The 20,664-nt window shown below is 40.4% G+C and overlaps 1 protein-coding gene across 4 annotated transcripts in view; it reads left to right on the top strand.

Moving 5' to 3' along the window:
* The first annotated feature begins 1,405 nt into the window (after window positions 1-1,405).
* Window positions 1,406-20,664, top strand: part of vegfc (vascular endothelial growth factor c) — a 102,373-nt gene continuing 83,114 nt past the window's right edge. The window contains exon 1 of one of the 4 annotated variants that reach the window (XM_076884537.1): window positions 1,406-1,980. In XM_076884537.1, coding sequence (XP_076740652.1) covers window positions 1,864-1,980 — 117 coding nt within the window. In that variant the 5' untranslated portion in view covers window positions 1,406-1,863. The remainder of the gene's footprint in view (window positions 1,981-20,664) is intronic. The other 3 variants (XM_012922145.4, XM_076884536.1, XM_004562227.2) reach the window with 3 other exon arrangements.

Genomic DNA, 20,664 nt, shown 5'->3' with positions numbered 1-20,664 from the left:
TCAGAAGGACAGTGTTCTCCTCTAATTGTGGCAATGTTGTGAAGAATCACACATGCCACAATAATGTCACATGCCCTTTCTGGGGTGACCCTGAGTCTTTGCAGGCACTGGAACCGGGCCTTAAGCATTCCGATAGTCATTTCAATTCTGGCTCTTGTCCTGCAATTAGCCAGATTATATCGCTGCTGTGGGCCCGGTTCAGGGTCAGGGTAAGGGGTAAGCAAATAGGGTAAACATGGATACCCCCTATCACCAAGCAAGTAGCCAGTGAACTCTCCTAAGACAGATAGATACACTTCAGTTCAAATGTCCCTGAAGCAATTGGTCTTTATATATTTTAAAGTATTCTCAACTCACCATGTCCAAATTTTGTGCTCAGTGTACATTCACGGAATATTTGTGAGTCATGGACAGAGCCTGGCCACTTGGCTTCCACATTTGTGATAATGTTGGCAGCATCACATATGATCTTCACAGTGCAGAGAACACAAATTAGCATCCATTACTATAATGAAATAATTTGTTAGTTTGAAATGCTACAGGGAACTATGTACCTGTACATTAATGCTGTGGAAAGACTTCCTGTTCACATAGTCTCCTTCATTTACTGAAGGAGCAATGATTGGAATGTGAGTGCCATCTATACAGCCAATCACGCCTGGGAACCGTGAGAATAAATGTAAAATTTAAGTAGTAGTTCAAATATCACCACATCATGAATTAAGTTTTGTTCATCCTGATACCTGCAATTTTGTGGCATCCCTCTTTGATAAATCTTGTGGGTCTATGACCGGGGAACACCACAGACGAGTACAGGAGACGTTTCAGTGCAACTGTAACATTCCTGACCGCCCGACAGACGGTAGCCTTGGAAACGTGCTCAGCGTCACCAATATTATACAGAAAGCTCCCGTTTGCAAAAAACCGAAGTGCAATACAAATAATATGTACAGAACTGAGAGAATGTCCGCGATGTGTCACATGCGTAATATATGGCCTGAGGATGTTATCCAAATAACTTATAGATTGTGCTGAGAAACGGTAACGTTCGCACAGAAAATCATCAGGTAATGATAAAATGTCCACACGCGCTCTGATCACTCTCTCCCGGCGGAGAGCTCTGTGGAGAATTTGGGCTTCACGATCTACTGGCTCTTCAAGGAAGGGACACGCCATGTCCGACACTTCCTACTGTCAGGTTTCCGACAAAGAGGCGGAGACAGTCAGGGTTAGTTGTAGTAAACCTGCTAGGGGGCAGGTTAGCTTCACGGCGTGTGTCGTCATAGTGACTCACTCAGGCTTCAGCTGAACTCGCTTTGTGAAACCGAAAACCCAGAGTTTTCGTTAACTCACGGTATACTTACTCAGATTTTGCTCTAAACCGGCTTCCTGAAATAGGGCCCTGGTGACAGAGGTCAGTAGAAATGATCGATTACTGTTGCCATCCTCTGAGCTGTATTTTCAGAGACGTGGTTACTAGTATGCTCTTATTTTGAAGGCAGCCTATTTTCCTGTAATTGTGCGCCTTGGCGTTCTTAATTGCCGGGACAGCCTCTGTTGACCCTCCGGATTTATCAGTTTCCATGTGACCGGGCTTTCATCCACACACACACACACACACACACACACACACACACACACACACACACACACACACACACACACACACACACACACACAGGCCCTCCAAGGAGAAAGTACTGGACCTTGCCAAGAAGACAAAGGAGAGCGAGAGAGAGCGAGCGTGTGTTTTCAGCGACAGAAAGAGGGGAGCGCAGATACTGGGGAGCTTTCTTTTTTTTTTAATTCCACATTTTTTACAATTCTCGGATCATAAACACTTCAGGAGTTGCTCATATAAACATGCACTTACGAGGATTTTCTCTTTTACTGGCATACCTTCTCAACACCACGCTCGGCAGCGCATTGAGTCTCAACGACTATTATGAATACTACGAGCAGGAGCAGCTGGATGAGCCGGTGAGTGTGAAGCTGTTTGAAAGGAGCGCACGTCTCTGCTTACAGTAAAGTTTCAGCTGATGCAGTCACTGAGGACGTCCAGTGACTCAGAGATGGCGTTCCCACTGAATCACAGTATATTATCAACTTTGTTCACGCTGTGGATATTTAGGGATTAACGTGATCAGCTGAATATCTCATTCATTTTGCGTTCATGAAGGGATCAGGAATGAGGTGCAGGGTTCCCTATGTGACTCTGGTTCCTGTTGCTTAAGAATGCAGACAGTTGTCTTCACTGACATTTTGTTAGTTTAGAATAGACAGAACTCTACACAAGTGTCACTCATGCATGAAGATGTGTATCCGAACAATACAGCAATATCTAAAAAGTAAAATCGAGAGTGAATATAGAAAGAAAACCTTGTTGTTGCATTCTTTAACTGTGTTTTAAGCTAGGGTGGGAGTGGACTTCTAAAGACTATGAAATAATCCCGCTGTTGTCCAACTGAAAGTTAGTATGGATGAAAGATGGACTGGTGATCTCTCTCTGTCTTCTCTTGCCCCTGTTTTCTTAAAGATTCTGGGACCAAAAATCAGGAGAAAAGCAAGTTTATGATTTGCAGCCATTCAGACTTTGACTAGTTTAGTATTAGTATTTAAGAGACCTAGAATAAAGTGAAAGCTTAGAGGAGTCAATAATGTAAGTCTCACATGTAACTTTATTTACTGGTCTCTTAAAGGAAATAACTGCTCATCATAAGAGTTAACACCAATACTAACTATCCCAGCTGTTCACGCTGGTACAGCTGTTTTTCTGTTGACAACTATCTATATCCAACATAAACTTCTGCCAAATCCCAAACTCAGGGAGCAACCCACTGTGGTGACCTCTTGTGAGCAGCCAGAAGTAGCTTCTTCTCTTCTACGGTATGTGGGATATTGTTTGTTAGCCTAAAAGTTCACTTTTATTTTTAAATCAAGTTGAAGTCTTTGCATATTGCAGAGAATTTATTTGCACAAGTAACTGAATGGACAAGAATATTCAAGTTTTTTTGAAACACAAATGATCTCTTCATCTATTTGTGGGTGGGCTATGTTAATAATAATAATGGATACTTTATTGATCCCCATGGGGAAATTACTTGTTTTTCTCTGCATTTGACCCATTCACTCAGTGAAGCAGTGGGCAGCCCACTAAGCAGGCGCCCGGGGAGCAGTGTGTAGGGATGGTACCTTGCTCAGGGGTACCTCAGGGTAGCCGTTAAGTGGATTCGAACCGCCGACCTTCCGATCATGGGGCGACCACTTTACCTACTGAGCTATCCCTGCCCCGGGACAGTGGCAAACAGTAGTGAACCAGCGACAGGGACAAGGCTCATTGATTTCATGTGGGGGTGAAGGCTGGCTTGCGTGGGCCAGTCCAATTGATTTGACAAACTTCATGCTGGTTCTGATAGAAAGGTGTCAGAATACCCAGTGCATTGTAGTTTGTTGCGCATGGGACCGCACAGTGGCAGACCGGTCCCATGCTGACCTCTGTCCACAACCGAAAGCAACAGTGGAGGCAGTGTGATGTTTTGGGCTACGTTCAGCTGAGAAATCTTGGGTTTTGTGGCTGTTACTTTGAAATGTACCACCTACCTAAACATTGTTCCACACCATGGACACCCTTTCATGTAAACAGTATTTTCCGATGGCTATGGCCTCTTTCATCAGGATAGCGTGTCCTGCCACAAACCAAAAATTCCCCAGATTCCACAGATATCGATTGGATCCCATAGACATTTAATTGAGCATCCGTGGGATGTGCTGGAGAAACAAGTCCGATCAATGGGGGCCCCACCTGGCAGGAGTTCAATGATCTGTTGCTAACATCTTGGTCCCAGGTACCGCAGCACACCTTCAGACGTCTTGTGGAGTCCATACCTTAATGGGTCAGAGAGATTTTGCCAGCAAAACGGGGACCAACACAGTATTAGGCAGGTGGTCATAATGTGCGTGATCAGTGTATATAGTTCATTTCATCTTGATTCAACACTTTTTCCCCGCATCTCAGGTCAAGGAACACAGAAACACTTGATTTCAAGCATTGGTTCATGAACCAGCATCTTTTTTTTTTTACATAGAGGATCTTAACTGGCTTGTGTTAAATTGCTATTATAATAATAATGGATTGCATTTACAATTCCACTATTCATTCACTCTCACATTTACACACTGGTGGAGGCAGCTACAGGTGTAGCCACAGCTGCCCTGGGGCAGACTGACAGAAGCGAGGCTGCCATATCGCGCCATCGGCCCCTCTGACCATCACCACTAGGCGGCAGGTGAAGTGTCTTGTCCAAGGACACAACGATCGAAACTGTCCAAGCCGGGGCTCGAACCGGCAACTTTCCGATTATAAGACGAACTGCCAACTCTTGAGCCACGATCGCCCTTGATCATGCATACATACCTGTTGAGTGTTACAGCAATAGTTGGACTAATACACCACCAAAAAGCTGCCAGCAACACAGATTGAACTGAATGAACAGAGGAACTGGAGGAGAGGAAGGGAACATTTTTCAGGGCAGCAGGGGTGGGTAGCAGTAGGGATTAGGAAGAGGTATTTTCAAATTAGCCACAGAAAAGAGCCAATGGAGGCAGGTGTCACAGGGGTCAAGGGTGTTTGTGTGTGTGGGTCTGGGTGGGGGGCCTTTCACTGTGTCTGATGAGGGTGAGGTGGCAGAGATAAATGCTGAGCAGTGGCATGAAGTCATGTGATCTCAGGGTATTGTAAGCTGCAATGATGAGTTTCTCTTGTAGCTCTGGCTGTTACTCTGAGAAGTTTCACCAAGTCATCCCTGCTGTCAACCTTTTCAAGACAGACTGGCTTCTTGCGTTTTCTTTCCCTTGCTAGTTGCTGCTAAGCACCAAATTTAACATAATCAGATTTTTGATTGCTCAGACTTTAACTGAGCAATGTTGTCCAAGTAAATTACCCCAAGCTCTTCCTTTCTTCTGTTTCCTTGAGGCTGACAATGCTGCTCGGGTGGCAGTCCTTAAAGTCATTCAGCTGTTGTCAGTGAGGCAAACTCCAACTCCACAGTGCTGGACTGCAGCTGGCACTGCTATTTCTTATTATTTTCTGGAAACTTGCCATGGGTTACTTTAAGTTGAACCTTCACCAGATGGAGAACTAGTTCATGTTCACGTGCAACTTTGCAGTGCCCACTGAGCCTATAGAAGAAGGACTGCTGTTGTTTCTTACAGTTTTACACATTGCTTTGGAGCTCATCCATGGGATTTATATATTAAGCTATGAAGCGTAATGAATATTGGAGCCTCTATTGGAGCGCTCCCTACTAGGTATCTTTTCTTCTAAGACAGGGGTGTCAAACTCATTGTACACTGTGGGCCACATACAGCCCGATTTGATCTTAAGCAGACCAGACAAGTGAAACTCCTCTTATGTGAGTGTAAACAAATGGCCTATTTAACTGTTTTTCTACATGTTAAAGAAAAAGCTCTTAAAATTCTGGTAGGTCATTGCTCAAACTTTCAATTTTTTTGTTGATATTGTTCTTTTTTAGCTGTAGTCATAAAACAAACAGATTTCTGTTGTAGAAAGTGAAAAACATAAACTTTCCTGAAAGGTAGAGCCGTGAAGGAAGTGCAATTTTATCGTGGTGGCAGCAAGACAGCCAAAGTAAGATCTTTTTGCAGAATCTGTTTACCTGCTCTTTAATTGTTTGCTGTTTTTGCTGTTTGGTGGTCGTTGAAATGGCTTTATGAGCTTTTAGCTGAGATTCTGATGTTTCTGTGGATACCATACACATCTGTATTTTAAAAATCAGATCTGGCGGTACATCACGTCAAACTAGAAGTTCTCCCTCTTGCCCCTGCTACCGGGGGCATTAGGGTTCAAACAATCCAAATGCATTTTGGGAGATGTAGTTTATAGTCAGTGTGCGCTTTTAAACACCATATAGTAAACTTATTTTAAGACAATCATGCACATGCTCTCATGGGCCACATAAAATAACATGACGGGCCACATTTTGCTGGTGGGCCTTAAGTTTGACACGTGTTCTAATATGTGATCTAGAAGAAAAAACATGTTTAACTCCTTGCAAGGAATGTGCGTGTGTGCGTGTGCATGTGTGTGTGTGTGTGTGTGTGAGACATTATAATGCACACTTGTGTATCATCCTTCCCTGATTCATTTGACTTACTACATTTGGCTTGGTCTTGAAGGAAGGATTCCCAGTCAGCCTCTCCAGTGAATCTTGTTGTCATTTATCTTTACCAGTTTCCTGTTAGCTCCTCTTTGTTTTTACCTCTCCTCCACGTTTTCATTGGCCCACAAGATTTTAACTTTATTTTTTTTTGCTTGATAGCTTTATATGTATATTTTTAGTTAAACCCTATCAACCTACTGATCACAAAAACAATTTCAGAATATAAATAGTGTTGCAGGGTAATAATAACACATTACACAAACCCACTCCTGGAATAACAGATGAACGTTTGTTTTTCGTTTGTTTTTTTTTAACCACAAATTGAAATACTGCATGTGCTAGGGACTTTTAACAAACACATTAAAGGCCAAATTTGTTGTTACTGGCAGCATACTGGGCATTAATTTACAGCGTGCTAAATGTTAGCACATTGAAATGAGTTTTTACTGAGACTTTCAGTGGAACTACTCTCACTGTGTGGTTCTGGCTAGAAGGCATTCAGTTGCTTTTATATTAAGTAAGGGTGCAATTAAAGTTTAACTTGGTAGTCAACTAATCTGTCAATTATTTTTCTGACTGGTCAGTGAGGCGGTGATTAGGTCCGGAACGTGTTGACTTTCATTTTTTGGAGGTCATCTCCTTCTGCCGAGGCATACTCGTGGGCCCGGTGTGAACTGCAGTGGCGCCAGCGACCAGCCTAAGCAACCAGACTGTCCAACACCTTTGTTCAGGGCTCATACTCCTGCAGCTGTTCAAACTGGTGGCAAACCACTGCAGCCTGCTCCTGCTGCATGTCAGCTCGGCCACCATCTGGGCCTGCGCCTCAGCTGGCTGATTGCAGGTCCACCACACTGCAGCTTGGGTTTTTGCACCAATGTGTCAATAAATTACCCATGCACACATGGGTCCTTTATTACATGTGGAGGTTTTTTTTATTTTTTTTATTTTTGAACAGTTTCTGCAGCAGCTGAGAAGACAGCTGGAAACCTGTTGCAGATGCTCAAATGGGGAGATGTGATCAGATGATAAAGGTCAACTATGTGTATTAGCCTCCCCTGACACCACACCCTGAACCCACTGCTCCACCCCTGCCACAGTGGACTTCAAAGGCCCTCTGATAAGAGGAGGCAGGCCAGAGACTGTTACAACTTTAACCACTCAAGTAGACAGTGGCACATTCAAAGACTCAGTGGATCCTACCAGAGGAACTGGCAAAAGCTCTTCGATTGTCTTGAGGTTTAGGTATTGTTACCATAAATCAGACAGAGTTTCAGTCAGTTGCCACCTCTGTTCCAACATCTTAGAATAGTTGCTGCTCTGCCTGGTAGAGGCTAGAGCTGTACTATAGCATATTGTCCACGATAATACTGATAAACTATTTTAAGTGTCATTGTGATATCATTGTTATAGCAACAATACGGGACAACCCCAGACATGTGTGACAGTCAGAGCCACAGGTTAACTTCCAGTGAAGATTTAATAATACAGGTAAGCAAAAAATCAGAGCCAAACTAAGATGCGGAGATTTTTAAGATACAGTAAAATGCTTTGTATTCATATGTACAATTAATCACGTCGTTAGAAGTTGAGCTACATTTGTGAAGAGATTTGTAATTCAAATCATTCTAACTGAAAAGGCTTTGACATGTGGGCACACTCATGCTTGTTTGCCTTTTTTGAATTCACATTAAATCTAAATCTGGTGGGTGTCTGAAGATCCTCTCCTTTATTTCTGTGTTTTGAAAGAAGGTGAAAGACCGCTGGTTTGGCAGCATTGCTAAGGTATAAGTCAGTCATCATCGAAGAGCTGACTATTATGAGCAGGGCCACAGATTGTGCGTAACTCTTGAAGTTGGAAAGATCAGTGTTTTCATAGATGTTGTAGTAATGTAGTTGTAAGTTTACATGAATGGCTATTCATACTGCCACTATGAATGCTGACAAGTTTGGCTAATATATCAATAAATAAAAAGATTTTTTTGTTAAATATTGAAAAAGTAACCACAGGATGAGCCCAGACAATGGCATTGTGGGTGTCAAAGTCATATGTTTGTGTTAGAGATGGGCCGATCCGATATTACGTATTGGTATCTGTCCGATACTGACCTAAATTACTGGATCTGATATAGGAGAGAAATAAAAAAATTAATCCGATCCATTAAATATCACTAAAGCACCTTAGAAAACTTGCGACATGGTGTAACTCAGCTCATAACCTTAGCACGTCGGAGCAGTATGCGTTAGTGATAGAGCGGCTGTGGCGTGTGAGACGTGTCTAATTGAGCATTTTGGAGCCTCGCTACCAAACTGGCATTTCATCTCAGAGAAAGTTATCCCATTATCCCAGAGAGAAGTAAAGCAAGTGTGTAAGTTCATCTCTGAATGTTTGTAAAGCATTCCAGCGTTAAGCTTAACAACTGATATATGGAGCGACTGCCTCTCTCTCTCTCCCTCTCCTGTTGCTACTTCAATCATGAAACTGATCACTGATCAGCTGATCGGCTTTTCATGACTCCGTCTCTTTTGTTTGTTTATTGCCCACTTTGTGCCTGAAAGAGGAAGCCAGCGGCTAAACAACAGCAGCACGTTTAAGCTTGATACGCTGTTGTTAGAAAGTACTATTAAATAAATTCTACACCAGGATCCTTTTCTACGTAGCTGATAGCTGGTAACTGTGCAGGGGCGGATCTAGCAAAGTTTTGCCAGGGGGGCAAAAGGGGGGCACAAAGAAATACTTTTCTTTCTTATTCTCATTTAAAATGTCTAGCTTTTAATAAATAATTATCTGAATCTTACACCCAAAGTTTTAATCTGATGTAAAATGTGTGTCCGTTACTGTATATAGTAACTATTAAGTCTAATATACCCTAGTCAGCTATAGTACTTTTTCCTTTGGGAACCATCTGTGCAGTCTGCAATTCTGTTGAAGAAAGATGTTGAATCTATGTAATTATTGTAGAAAAATAATTGATTTCTGTGCATTTTTATTTATTTATTTATTTATTAAATTTTTTTTACACGTGCATTAAATTAAAGTTGACTACGTCGATTAAGCATCACGAGGCGGGGGGTGGTTCCCTATTTTTTTTTTTTGCTGGGAGTTGGCAACCCTATTAGTTAGGTTGTTTAATATTTCTTTACTCTTTAAAATACCAGAATAGGGTGGAAGGTGTAGGGTTTAAGTTTATTAGCTCCGTATTAGGGCTGGGCGATATGGCCCAAAATTCATATCTCAATATTCTTTAGCTGGATGGTGATATACGATATATATCTCGATTTTTTTTTTAGCCATAAAGTAAGAACAAAAAGAGAGTTCTTATCAAAGCTGTGTCCCAGATCTCACACATCTCTGTAGTAACATACAGTGTAGATGTACATGAAAGATTACTCAGAAATAAATTATCAGCATTTATTAAAATAATGATCCATAAATTAAAAAAAATGTTGTTTTTGTGCATAACAAAAAGCTCACAATTGTGCAGTCGAAATGTAAACTAAAGACGCTGAGCATAATAACAAAGACTACTGTGAAACTGACAGCCTCGAGTGACGCCATCCAGCCCCAGGCACGGGGCGATCCGTGGTAACTCGTTAACGGTGATTCGCCGCATTATGGCATTAACGTCATTTTAACAAGATTAATGCTAACAGCACTAAAATGGTAACCTCCAAATGTTTTCTTTTTACCGACCAGCTAATCTTTGATAGCTGCCGTGTCCATCTTGTCGTTGCCTGCAGGTGAAGCGATGGGGGAGGGGGAGTTGTGTTCAGTGCAAGAGAGAGGCGAGGTGGAGAGTAACGTTGCGTACAGACAAAAGTGGACGAAAGAGATGCAAACTAGCTTGCTTGCTGAACTATGAAATATTTTGGGTGCAGTGTATTTTTTGCATACAGGTTTAACAGAATAGCTTTAGTGTTTGTTTGCTTTTTTGTTTTTTTTTAAACTTGAGTATGAACTTATACAAAATGCAGCAAGATATAAAAAAAAAAACCACTTTTATTGATTAAAAAATACACTATATCGGATTCATGTCAGTATCGGCAGATATCCAAATTTATGATATCGGTATTGGTATCGGACATAAAAAAAGTGGCATCGTCCCATCTCTAGTTTGTGTTAAAAGTGAAAAGGAGTGAGCTGAAAGATGCTGAAACACTGTAGAGCTGAGCTGAAAAGGAGATTGAGAATGGGAATTCTGTGTGGGTTTTATTCAAAAAAACATATTTTAGCTACCACCCCGCATTTGGCCTTATATTTGCTACTGGCACATGTTTGCACATGTTTGCCAGAGCATTTTTGGCATATGCTGTCAAATTTTTCCATGCTGTTCTTATCTTTCCAATTTGAACAACTTTATTTTTCCGTTTCTTGGCCTGTTTTTGCCTCTTTAGACCTCAGATGTTGGCATGGTGGAGCTTTGAAAAGTCCACATCACAATAACGCCTGTTTTTAAATCTGATGTCTTCAATTAATAATGTTTATCTTCTGTCTCCTCATGTGCTCAAGAAACATTTTCTTTAATTATGTATTTTTGACCTTCTGTGTGGACAGTTGACCAATTGTTTGATGTCTATACTAGAGGTAATAAGTGGTAACTTATCGGTTGCAGTAAGTGAAAAAGAATTATTAAACTTGACACATGGTTTAAAAATTGGTTTGTATAATGAAACGTGAACATTTCTGTTAATTAGGTAGAAGTATAAAACTTGAAATGAACACTAATGCACATCCTGCTATTTTCATTAGTATTTTCTTCACCAATAGACTGATGAGTGGAGGTTTTGAAATTTAAATTTTCCAACCAAAGTCTAAAGCTGTGTTAACATGCCAGTTTTTTACATAACAAAGTGGTCTTACTCAGGAGTGGGTTTAGAGTATGTTTCCTGCAGAGGTCATTACACAACATCTCATGCTTATATTACTACACTTGTTCATGCTGAGCACTAGATTTTCCATCTGACTGAACAGAAACAGTGCAAGTTGTGTTTCTGGTATTAATTTTCACTCCAGGAAATCTTGACAAATTGAGAATAGAAGTAGGGATGAAAAAGCAAGTCAAATATTGCTGTTTCTGTTATCTTTTAAATGAGTTTATGGTTTACACTGATCTGTAACATAGAAACTGTAAATGACCCTAAATTCTGAAATAGATGTGGTGAATTAACAGTGTATTTCCCTCACTCTCTCACTGAATCTGTCTCAGTATCATCCTGTATGTGGGTTTATGTTGGTCCATCACTTACTTCATCTTATAGGACTAAGGATAGATTTTAAGCTTTTATCTTGAACCAGTTACCACAAAGTTTCTCTTTCATCTCTTAGTTTCTGTCTAGCCTCTACCAATCTCCCCCCTACTGCTGTCTGTCTGTATCTCTCACTCATATTTCACAAACCCCTGGAGTCTGCAGAAGAATGTAGTGTGTAATTAACAACCATTTTGAAGGAATGTTTTGTGATTTATCCAGCTTAGGCTTACTACTCTGCCTCAGTACAGAGATATGTACCCTTTGGTTCCACGTACTGCCTGCTGAAAATATACATAACCTTACCACTGTGAAAAAATAAAATGACTGTGGTCGATTTAAAAAAACACCCAGAAGACATTGTAGTCAGATGTAGTCATAAACAATACTTTGAGATACTTAAACTTCTCCAATTAGGGTAAACCTCCTTTCCAATTCTACACCTAGAAAAGATCTTGGGGACTGGGGCCTCTGCCAGGCATTCCTAGAGTAGTGTCACTATATACTTAGGTGTGCCAGGTCTGTCCAGCATCCTCCCACACCACCTGATCCAACTCACCATGTCCCAATCACTAGTTTTGGTAGTCAGGGATGTTCGCCAGGGCCTCTGCTCAACAAACATTGCACCTGACCCCCTGTGGGTGGTGGGCCTTCAGGATGGGACCCATGTCCCTTTAGGGCTGTGCCCACCAGCACCACACGCTTACCCTTTGGCACCCTCTCCTGTCCTGGCTCCAGGGCGAGGCCCTGGTAACTCTATCCTGGCAGCGTGAACAGTTCCGTCAATGCATACTCATAGGGGTATTTTGAATTAGTCTTTGTCTGGTCCCTCACCCAGGATCAGTTTGCCATGGGTGACCCTACCAGGGTGCAAAAGCCCCCCGACAACATAGCTCCTGGGAACCCTGGGGCACACAAACCCCTCCACCAAGGTTTTGATTCATGGAGGGAATACATTTTTTTAAAATTTATATAGCACCAAATCACAACAGCTGAAATGTCAGTCCTATGTCACATAGAACAATGGTGTAAAAGAAGTAGGCATTATGCTAAACCAAATACTCTTAAGACACCCATTCTGTCCCGCCATATCACATAGTGACTCTAGGCAGCATTCAGGGACGTCACACTATCACATGCTATGACACACTGGGTCCATCTTTCATTATACTACATAGTACACTGAGCTAGTTACCCCAAGCACAGTTCGCCTCTGTCAGTGCACCCCAGGGCAGCTGTGGCTACAATGTAGCCTGCTATCGCCAGTGTGTGAATGTGTGTGTGAATGGGTGGATGACTGAATGTAGTGTAAAGCGCTTTGGGGTCCTATGGACTAGAAAAGCGCTATACAAATGCAGGCCATTTACCATTTACCATTTCTTAACCCATGCCAGCTAAGATAGGCAGTGAAAAAAGAAAAAAAAGGGGTCCTAGATAGCATGCAAATTCATATCAAGGTTGTGAGACTGCCTCATAATGTGGATCTCTGTAAGCTTATGTTGTTCATCATGTTAGAAATCAATGCTAAAGGGGGGAGGGTATGCCAGTGTGGCCAAGGAGTATCCTTGAGTTAAAACATGACAAGAGATTTCTGTCAACTCTTAACAAAGTTGCATCTGCTCTTATATAACTATCATTAGCTTACAATTTTAAGTGTTTAAGGTATGTGCTAACTAAAAATAAAGACAAGATGATAGTTTATTACATTTTAATAAAATTTGCAGATTGTTTTGGTGAAGTTTAATAAACTCCTTGCTATCTAAAATATAACAGGACACCGGAGTATATTCTCGAGCATCTCACACTTCTGATAATCAGCTGTCTGCTTGATGTTTATTCAGCTGTGTAAAAACTATAACTTTAATCTCAGCCAAGCAGATTTACTCAGGAACAAATAAAATACTACAAAAAGCCAAACAGTAACATTTTTAAGTTATCTACGTGACTTATATATCATGTTTAACCTGAGTAGCGAAAGACGGCGGTGGGTTTAAAAACGATTTGCCGGGAGTCCGGTGTTCTCACGGCTCTAGTGAGCCTTGCCCCCGGCTAGCTATCGAGCTAGTGGGTAACAGACGTCTCCAAAAACATCGGAGCGCTTTTGAAAATATGTGGTGTCTTGATAAACTGAGCAGATATTTGAGGCTTACACAGCTACATTCTCGCTTGAAAATATGTTAAACGTTTATTTTGTGACCCAGAAAGAATAATAAGAGTAATATTAAAACTAACTAGCTGCCGCCATTGTTGGAAACTAAGCAGGGCTGCGCTATGAATTCTGGGACAGAGCTACTTCTTCTTCGGGGTTTAACGGCAGCTGGCATCCTTGTATATGCGGTGCTGCCATCTTCTGTTTCAGTCCGTTATTACACTCTTAAATCCTGCTACTTATTCCTGCGTCTTTTGGGATCTTACAAAGCTTCAAATGACGCGTCGACTATTAAATCAGTCATCGACGATTTTGATAGTCGACGTAATCGTGGCTAATATTTACAGTGTTGGGGAGTAACGGAATACATGTACCGCCGTTACGTATTTAAAATACAAAATATGAGTAACTGTATTCCGTTACAGTTACCGTTTAAAAAGGTGGTATTCAGAATACAGTTACTTTGTTGAAATAAATGGATTACACTGCGGTACTTTCCCGTTTCATTTTGTCGCGGGTCAGGACTGTTTGGGTTTTGTTTGACAGCTACGTTCTGTTGTTCCAGGCGGCAGCGTTATGGTTGCCATGGTTACAGGGCGACGCTCGCTCTCTCTCTGCGACTGTGTGTTTCCTGGGTGAGAGAGCGCTTTTTTGTTGTTGTTGTTGTTGTGCTAAGCTAACAGGCAGAATGCTACAAGCATAGCTCTAAAGAATGTAGCATCATGGGCAGTGTAGTCCGTGCTGCAGGGAGAATGGACTGCCATACACGTTATGGGTCTGTGAGCGCGAGGAGGGAGAAAAAGGGGAGTGGAAAGGTACGAGTTGTCATCGAGGAAAAACGGGAGCTGGAAGCTTGTAAATATAATAATAACCACTGCAGCCAAGAAGAGTGCCTGACGAGCCCAGTTGTAAGTAAGCTATTAAGACTCAACTGTACACTGTGTTCGTGTTTTCCTCCGAAAACAATAAGCTCTGTTGGAGCAGTCTTTCAACGCCTGCCTCTGTCTTTCGCAAGAAAAGTTGACCCAGACAACAAAGTAAAGCTATTTTTCGGCTACAAGCTGACAGGCACCCCGCCATATTAGTCAGAGGTCCCTTTACTACAGTTCGGAGTCACGGACCTTCAGTAATAGTAATAAATCACACAGCAATAGTACATTCACGTTGTTGTAAAAACCACGATAATATATTAAGTAATCCAAAGTATTCAGAATACGTTACTGTCATTGAGTAACGTAACGGAATACGTCACAGAATAAATTTTGGGGCATGTATTCTGTATTCTGTAATGGAATACATTTTAAAAGTAACCTTCCCAACACTGAATATTTAGGTATACACACTTCTATCAAGCAAGCAAGTTTTGATTGTAACCCTTTTCTTTAGTATTTACTTTTAGCACATATTAATTAAACATCTGAAAAATCCCATTAACACAACATAAAAAACATAATGTCACTAGACAATCATTGTAGACATGAAGATAATTATTATCGAATTAAATTGCTCATATTCTTCATACCAACAAACTATCCAGAGTAAATGTGTGCTCAATAACAATGTTGATCCTTCAGATGAAAGTTAACAGGTGTTAGTTATACAAAATATTTGTTAGATACTGCTTTTGGTGTTTCAGCCATTCTTTAAGCCTTATCTTAAAGAATGCAGTCAGGGCATTTTCTAGTACTATATAACATGCTGCGTGCAACTCTCTGTGGCTATTTGAGTTTCATAGTACAGAAAGTGTACGAGTGTATGACATCTGACACAACTTGAACAATATCAGAATTGTGTGCTGGACATGGTTTAGTGAATAACTGTGAATAACTGTCTGGAACAACAGAAGTCTTTACTAACCGAATACCAGAGTAACTTCTCTGTGATCTCTGCATTATAAATATTATTATTCTTAGGTGATTTTCCCTGAAAAGTATCTGGAACTTGTTCTGTCAGTAAAAGTTCCAGCTTCAAGGTTTCTTGAGACTGCAAATTAGTAATTAATAAAGCAATGGCAGATAGACATAAAGCAATGGCAGCAGACACAATGCTACTGGACTTCGAAGATTAGGCATCACAAGAGATCTTAACAAACTGGAGTCGGAGACATCCACCTCCCCTATGAACAGCGTCGTCAGTTCAAGTTGAATGAGGCAAAACACAGTTTGCAGCTGTCAAACGCTTTTGGAGGCAGAGTTGTTCCAATGAAAAACAAGTTGGTCAATGGTAAGGCAATTTTATAGAAAACACACCGGCAGCAGCTTTTTCCTCCAAGTACAGGTTGATAGGCTGGTGCTGCATAAGCCGCTTGTTGCATTCCTCTGACTCACTTCCTCTAAGGCCATGTTCTCTGGGGGCAACCCATTCAGTTCTTAAAATGGTTTGACCTGATGATCCATGGTAGTTACAGTCTCTTCGTCTTCTATGCTTCCGCACGTTGTCATCCATTCTGATACACATAAAAACTAAGACAGGCCTTTGTCTGCCTGTGAGTACAGCTTTCAGCAGCTCAGCATTACATGTGTCACACATTGTTGCTGCTGTTTCACAGCTACTACCCGCTAAGAAAGCACCACATAAACTGCCACTCACCTGCTTTATTTCTACAGTCACTGGAAGGTTCACATAAAGCCCACGCTCCCTACTTTAATGACATTCAAATGCAAATGTAGTTAAAAGTAACACTGATGAGCTCTTTTTGACTGCCTGTGATATATTCAGATTTAACCTATACTTTACTAAAACTGTGGCTGCTGTGTTGTATTCTCTCTTTTCTTTTTTCAGCTAGAAAATCTTGAGCAGAAAAGCAGCATACTTAATCTGTAGCCACTGTGTGGGTTGATGAGTTTTGGAAAGCAGATGTTATCTGATTTATCTTTTTTATTTTTTATTTTTTTTAAATAGTGTGACAGACTTTTAAATGTGACATATTTTTTACGTTTGGGAAGAGAAATTACATGATTGTTAAAGTGAGATGTACTTTATCCCAGATTAGGGAAACTGTTCTGTTACAGCTGTTCAAGATAAATTAAACAATTAAATAATTAAATTAAACACAAAGAATAAATTTGAGAATTAAGCACACTTAAGAATAAATAGACAAATAGTGTAAATAAAAGCTTAAATGTATAAAAACACAATTTAAAATGGCTTACTAAATTAAAGTGAACAAACTTAAGTGTGTAAATTTAAGTCTAACTTGAAGTGATCCCCTGCTGAATATCAAAAAAGTGCAATAACATGTCTTAGTGTGCAGGGTGGGGAAAAAACTATTAAGATTTCAGTGTTGTGTGTGGTCAGGATTGTCCATGTTGGACAGAAATTTGTTCTGTGGCCTCCTTCTGTGAGCCAGCTTTCCTACCCAATTTATTTAGTCTGTTGATGTTACCAGCTCCCAAGCTGCTCCCTGGCACACCACAGCAAAGTACTTTGTGCTCAGGATTAGTGACTGAGAAAAGATCTTCATCTTTTTGCTGCACAAATTGAAGGATACTGGCTTCCTAGAGAAATAAAGCCTGCTTATCCCCTGTGTTCGTCCTCCTGTTGTCATTGAGGATGCCAAGTTACTCGTATTCCCATACCACATGAGAATCCTTTCTCAGAATAGACGCAGGCTGAAGTCAATCACCATCTCTCTGGTCTTATTTATATTGAGAATTTTCCCTTCCCAATCCACTCAACAAAAACCATACACTCAATGCTCTGTACCCCTCCTCCTGTCTGTGACTGATGCATCCAAGCCCTACAGAATCAGAGCATTTTTGTAAGTGGCATGACCCAGAGTTATACTAAAAGTCTGTGGCTTATAAGGTGAACAGGAATGGAGACAGCACAGTCCACACACTGCACAAGAGCAAATCAGAGCACTGCCAAGTCTCACGTACTACCTGACTTACGTAGTCAGTAATCCATAAGACAGTAGGGGAAAGTGGGGTGCCACCCACTATTTCTAGGGAACCAAAGAAGAAATTGGTCATGTGACCGCTCATTTTTGAAGAGTCAGCCACTTTACTCATCCTGCAAAGAAGAGAGCCTCTTTGAGAATTAAGCACACTTAAGTTCAAAAACTGATTTTTGCCTTTCAGAGTAAGGCAAGTGTGGCAGTGGCACAACTCACCCCAACTTATGAATATTTTAAACACATTTTAATGTAATAATATGAAAAGAAAAATAATGAAACTAAAAATAGATCAGAGTTTTAATTGGGAGGACAGGCAGGGCTTCCACTCCTTTAGAGCACATGGAGAGCAGTGAATGAGGTGGAGAAGGGGAAGTCCATTCATCAGGTGGCAAGGAAAATGAACATATTCAGGATGACATTAAAACGATACATGGAGAAGAAAAAGCTAGTTGGAAAAGAAATAAGACTAAAAAGAATATAGCCTCATTTCTTTTCCAACTAGCAGAACTAAAAGAACTGGACTTGTCTTTGACAAAAATATGAAGAAAGCGCTGGCAGATCATTTAAAAGCACTAGCAGCTTTTATGTGTTCTTTACTTTGTGCATTCTCAAAAGCCAGTTCACAGTATTTGAGTATGCACAAAGAAATGATATTTTGATCCAGCTGGCAGAGATATCAGAGGCAAAATCAGGTTGGGTTAAGTGTGCATTTAAGAAAAAGTAGTAGAGAACATTAATAATTATTTACCCAGGAAATGCTCATTATCAGTTATCAAAATGCAGATAGTTCACAGAGAAGCAAAATTGGGTACTTGGAGCATAGAGCTTCAACTTTTCTAAATCTGAAAGTAATTGTGATTATCATTGTGAACTTTGCAGGCAAAACCAAATCCTACAACCGCGTTGGATTAGTTGAGAAGGTTGATGGTGCCGACACTGGTGCAAAGTTTTTAAGGTGAAGTAGTAATAGGTTTGTGAATGGAAAGCCCATTTTCACTTTCAAAGAAAGTGATGGAGTCATCCCAAGAGAAGATGTGCATAAAAAAAACAAAACAAAAAACAAACAAACATAGGTGGCTGTGGCTCAGGTGGTAGAGCAGATCAGCTACTGATTGGAAGGTTGGTGGTTCAATCGTTGGCTTCCCCGTTCTGCATGTCAAATATCCTTGAGCAAGATACTAACCCCAAGTTGCCCTCCGATACGTTCATCGTAGTGTGAATGCAGATTAGTTTGCACTTGTGTTTAGAAGTGGGTGTGAATGGGTGAGTGTGGCATGTTGTATACAGCGCTTTGAGTACTCTGGGAGAGTGGAAAAGCGCTATATAAGAATCGGTCCATTTACCATTTACAAACAAAAAATAACCACACCACAAAAACTTTGCAGTACACCCAGAAGGGAGCAGTGGGTAGCATCAACAAGTGGGATGCTATGGAGCTGGCCAGATGTGTGAAGAGAATTCCAGTTAATTTTGTCTTCATTTGAATTTCATTTTGTTCTGAACATGTGTTCATGTGGTGCTAGGCCTTGTTTAAGAAAATTGACTTTTGATGTGCTCACGTGACACAGTTGGCCTTTGATGTTGTAAAATAACTTTAAATAAACCTTAAGTAATTTTGTGTTGATTTTGTCTAACTTTTATATAGCTAGACAGTTTCTGAGATCAAAATCTACAGTTTTACTTTCATAATCAATGGCACAATTTACCCAAAGGTATTCTCTTTGGGTAAATTGTGCATATGCAAATCACCGTGTGAAAGAAAGAAAGCAGTCCTACATATTTATTAAATAATCACATTTTAGGACATGTTCTCATCAAAAATGACTCAAAGTGTTACAGGAGGCCAAGAAAGGCCATAAAATGATGATATTTACCAGAGGATGAGAAAATATAAACTGACTTTCTTTATTTTAAGTGAACTTTGCACTTTTTTGTTTAAGTAAATCATCAATTAGTTTCCATAGCTTGCTGTCCTTTGTTTTACTACATGCACATGTACTCAAGTCTATTTGGGATTGTTGAGTTGGAATATTTGACACAACTAAATGCATATACAAAAAGAAATTTTGTTATTTCATTTGGGATTTCTAATTGTACAGTTTTCAATTCTCTGAATTCTCTAAGTCTCATAATTACAAATATTACCTCAGGTCTCTGACACGCATGCAGGCCTCTGGCTTCTCAACTGATTCTTCTGTGTTTCTATTCGTATCAAAACTCCTGCTGTCTTCTGTTTCTGTTCCACAGGGTTCGGTGCTAGGACCAATTCTGTTTACATTGTACATGCTTCCCTTAGGCAGTATCATCAGAAGACATAGTATTCATTTTCACTGCTATGCAGATGACACCCAGCTCTATCTATCCATGAAGCCAGATAACACACACCAATTAGTTAAACTGCAGGAATATCTTGAAGACATAAAGACCTGGATGGCCGCTAACTTCTTAATTCAGATCAAACTGAGGTTATTGAACAAGGCCCTGAAAATCTTAGAAATATGGTATCTAAGCAGATTCTTACTCTGGATGGCATTACCTTAGAATACTCACAGAGACTAGCAAGGGCGTATTTCTCCTGTATTGGCTCCATTGACTCCTTGTTGAGAACCAAAATTGAATTTAAAATCATTCTCATCACAAACAAGTCTCGAATAGTTTGGATTCAGAAGACAGAGACACTCTCTACTAGTTATTATCAGTTATTATCGTTAGGTATTATTAGTCTTTGGCTCTCTTCTACATTGTCTCCTTGTTCTGCCTTGGGATGACTTTTGCCATAAATTGGATCTTGTGAATGAACTCTTGTTGTGAATAAACTACACTGAAATGCATTTCGAGGTCATTAATTTGAAAAACTACAGCTTATTCATAAGACATGTGCGTACTAAACACAGTCAATCACACAAGTTCTTTTACTTATTTTTCCCAGGGTAGTTGGTTTGCTTAAAATCTTGGAAACTGCATTGAACTCTTGGTTCAGCTTTAGGTCAACAAAGTGGAGTGTGATACTTCAAGGACATCTGGTGTAACAGAAATTTGGAACTTTTAGAAAATTTGAAAAAGCTTGCTGGTAAAAGCTAAAGAGCCCCTATCTGTAACAAAAATCCGTGCTGTGAGCTGTTCACTTTGCTGGATAATTAACCTCAAGGATCCAGTCAGATATGAATGATTGTGTTTTGATATCTGTCTAAGAA

The sequence above is a fragment of the Maylandia zebra genome, linkage group LG6 (assembly GCF_041146795.1).
Source record: "Maylandia zebra isolate NMK-2024a linkage group LG6, Mzebra_GT3a, whole genome shotgun sequence".
NCBI lineage: Eukaryota > Metazoa > Chordata > Actinopteri > Cichliformes > Cichlidae > Maylandia > Maylandia zebra.
The sequence above is the reverse complement of the archived record's forward strand: the minus strand, read 5'-3'. Positions and strand labels throughout refer to the sequence as shown.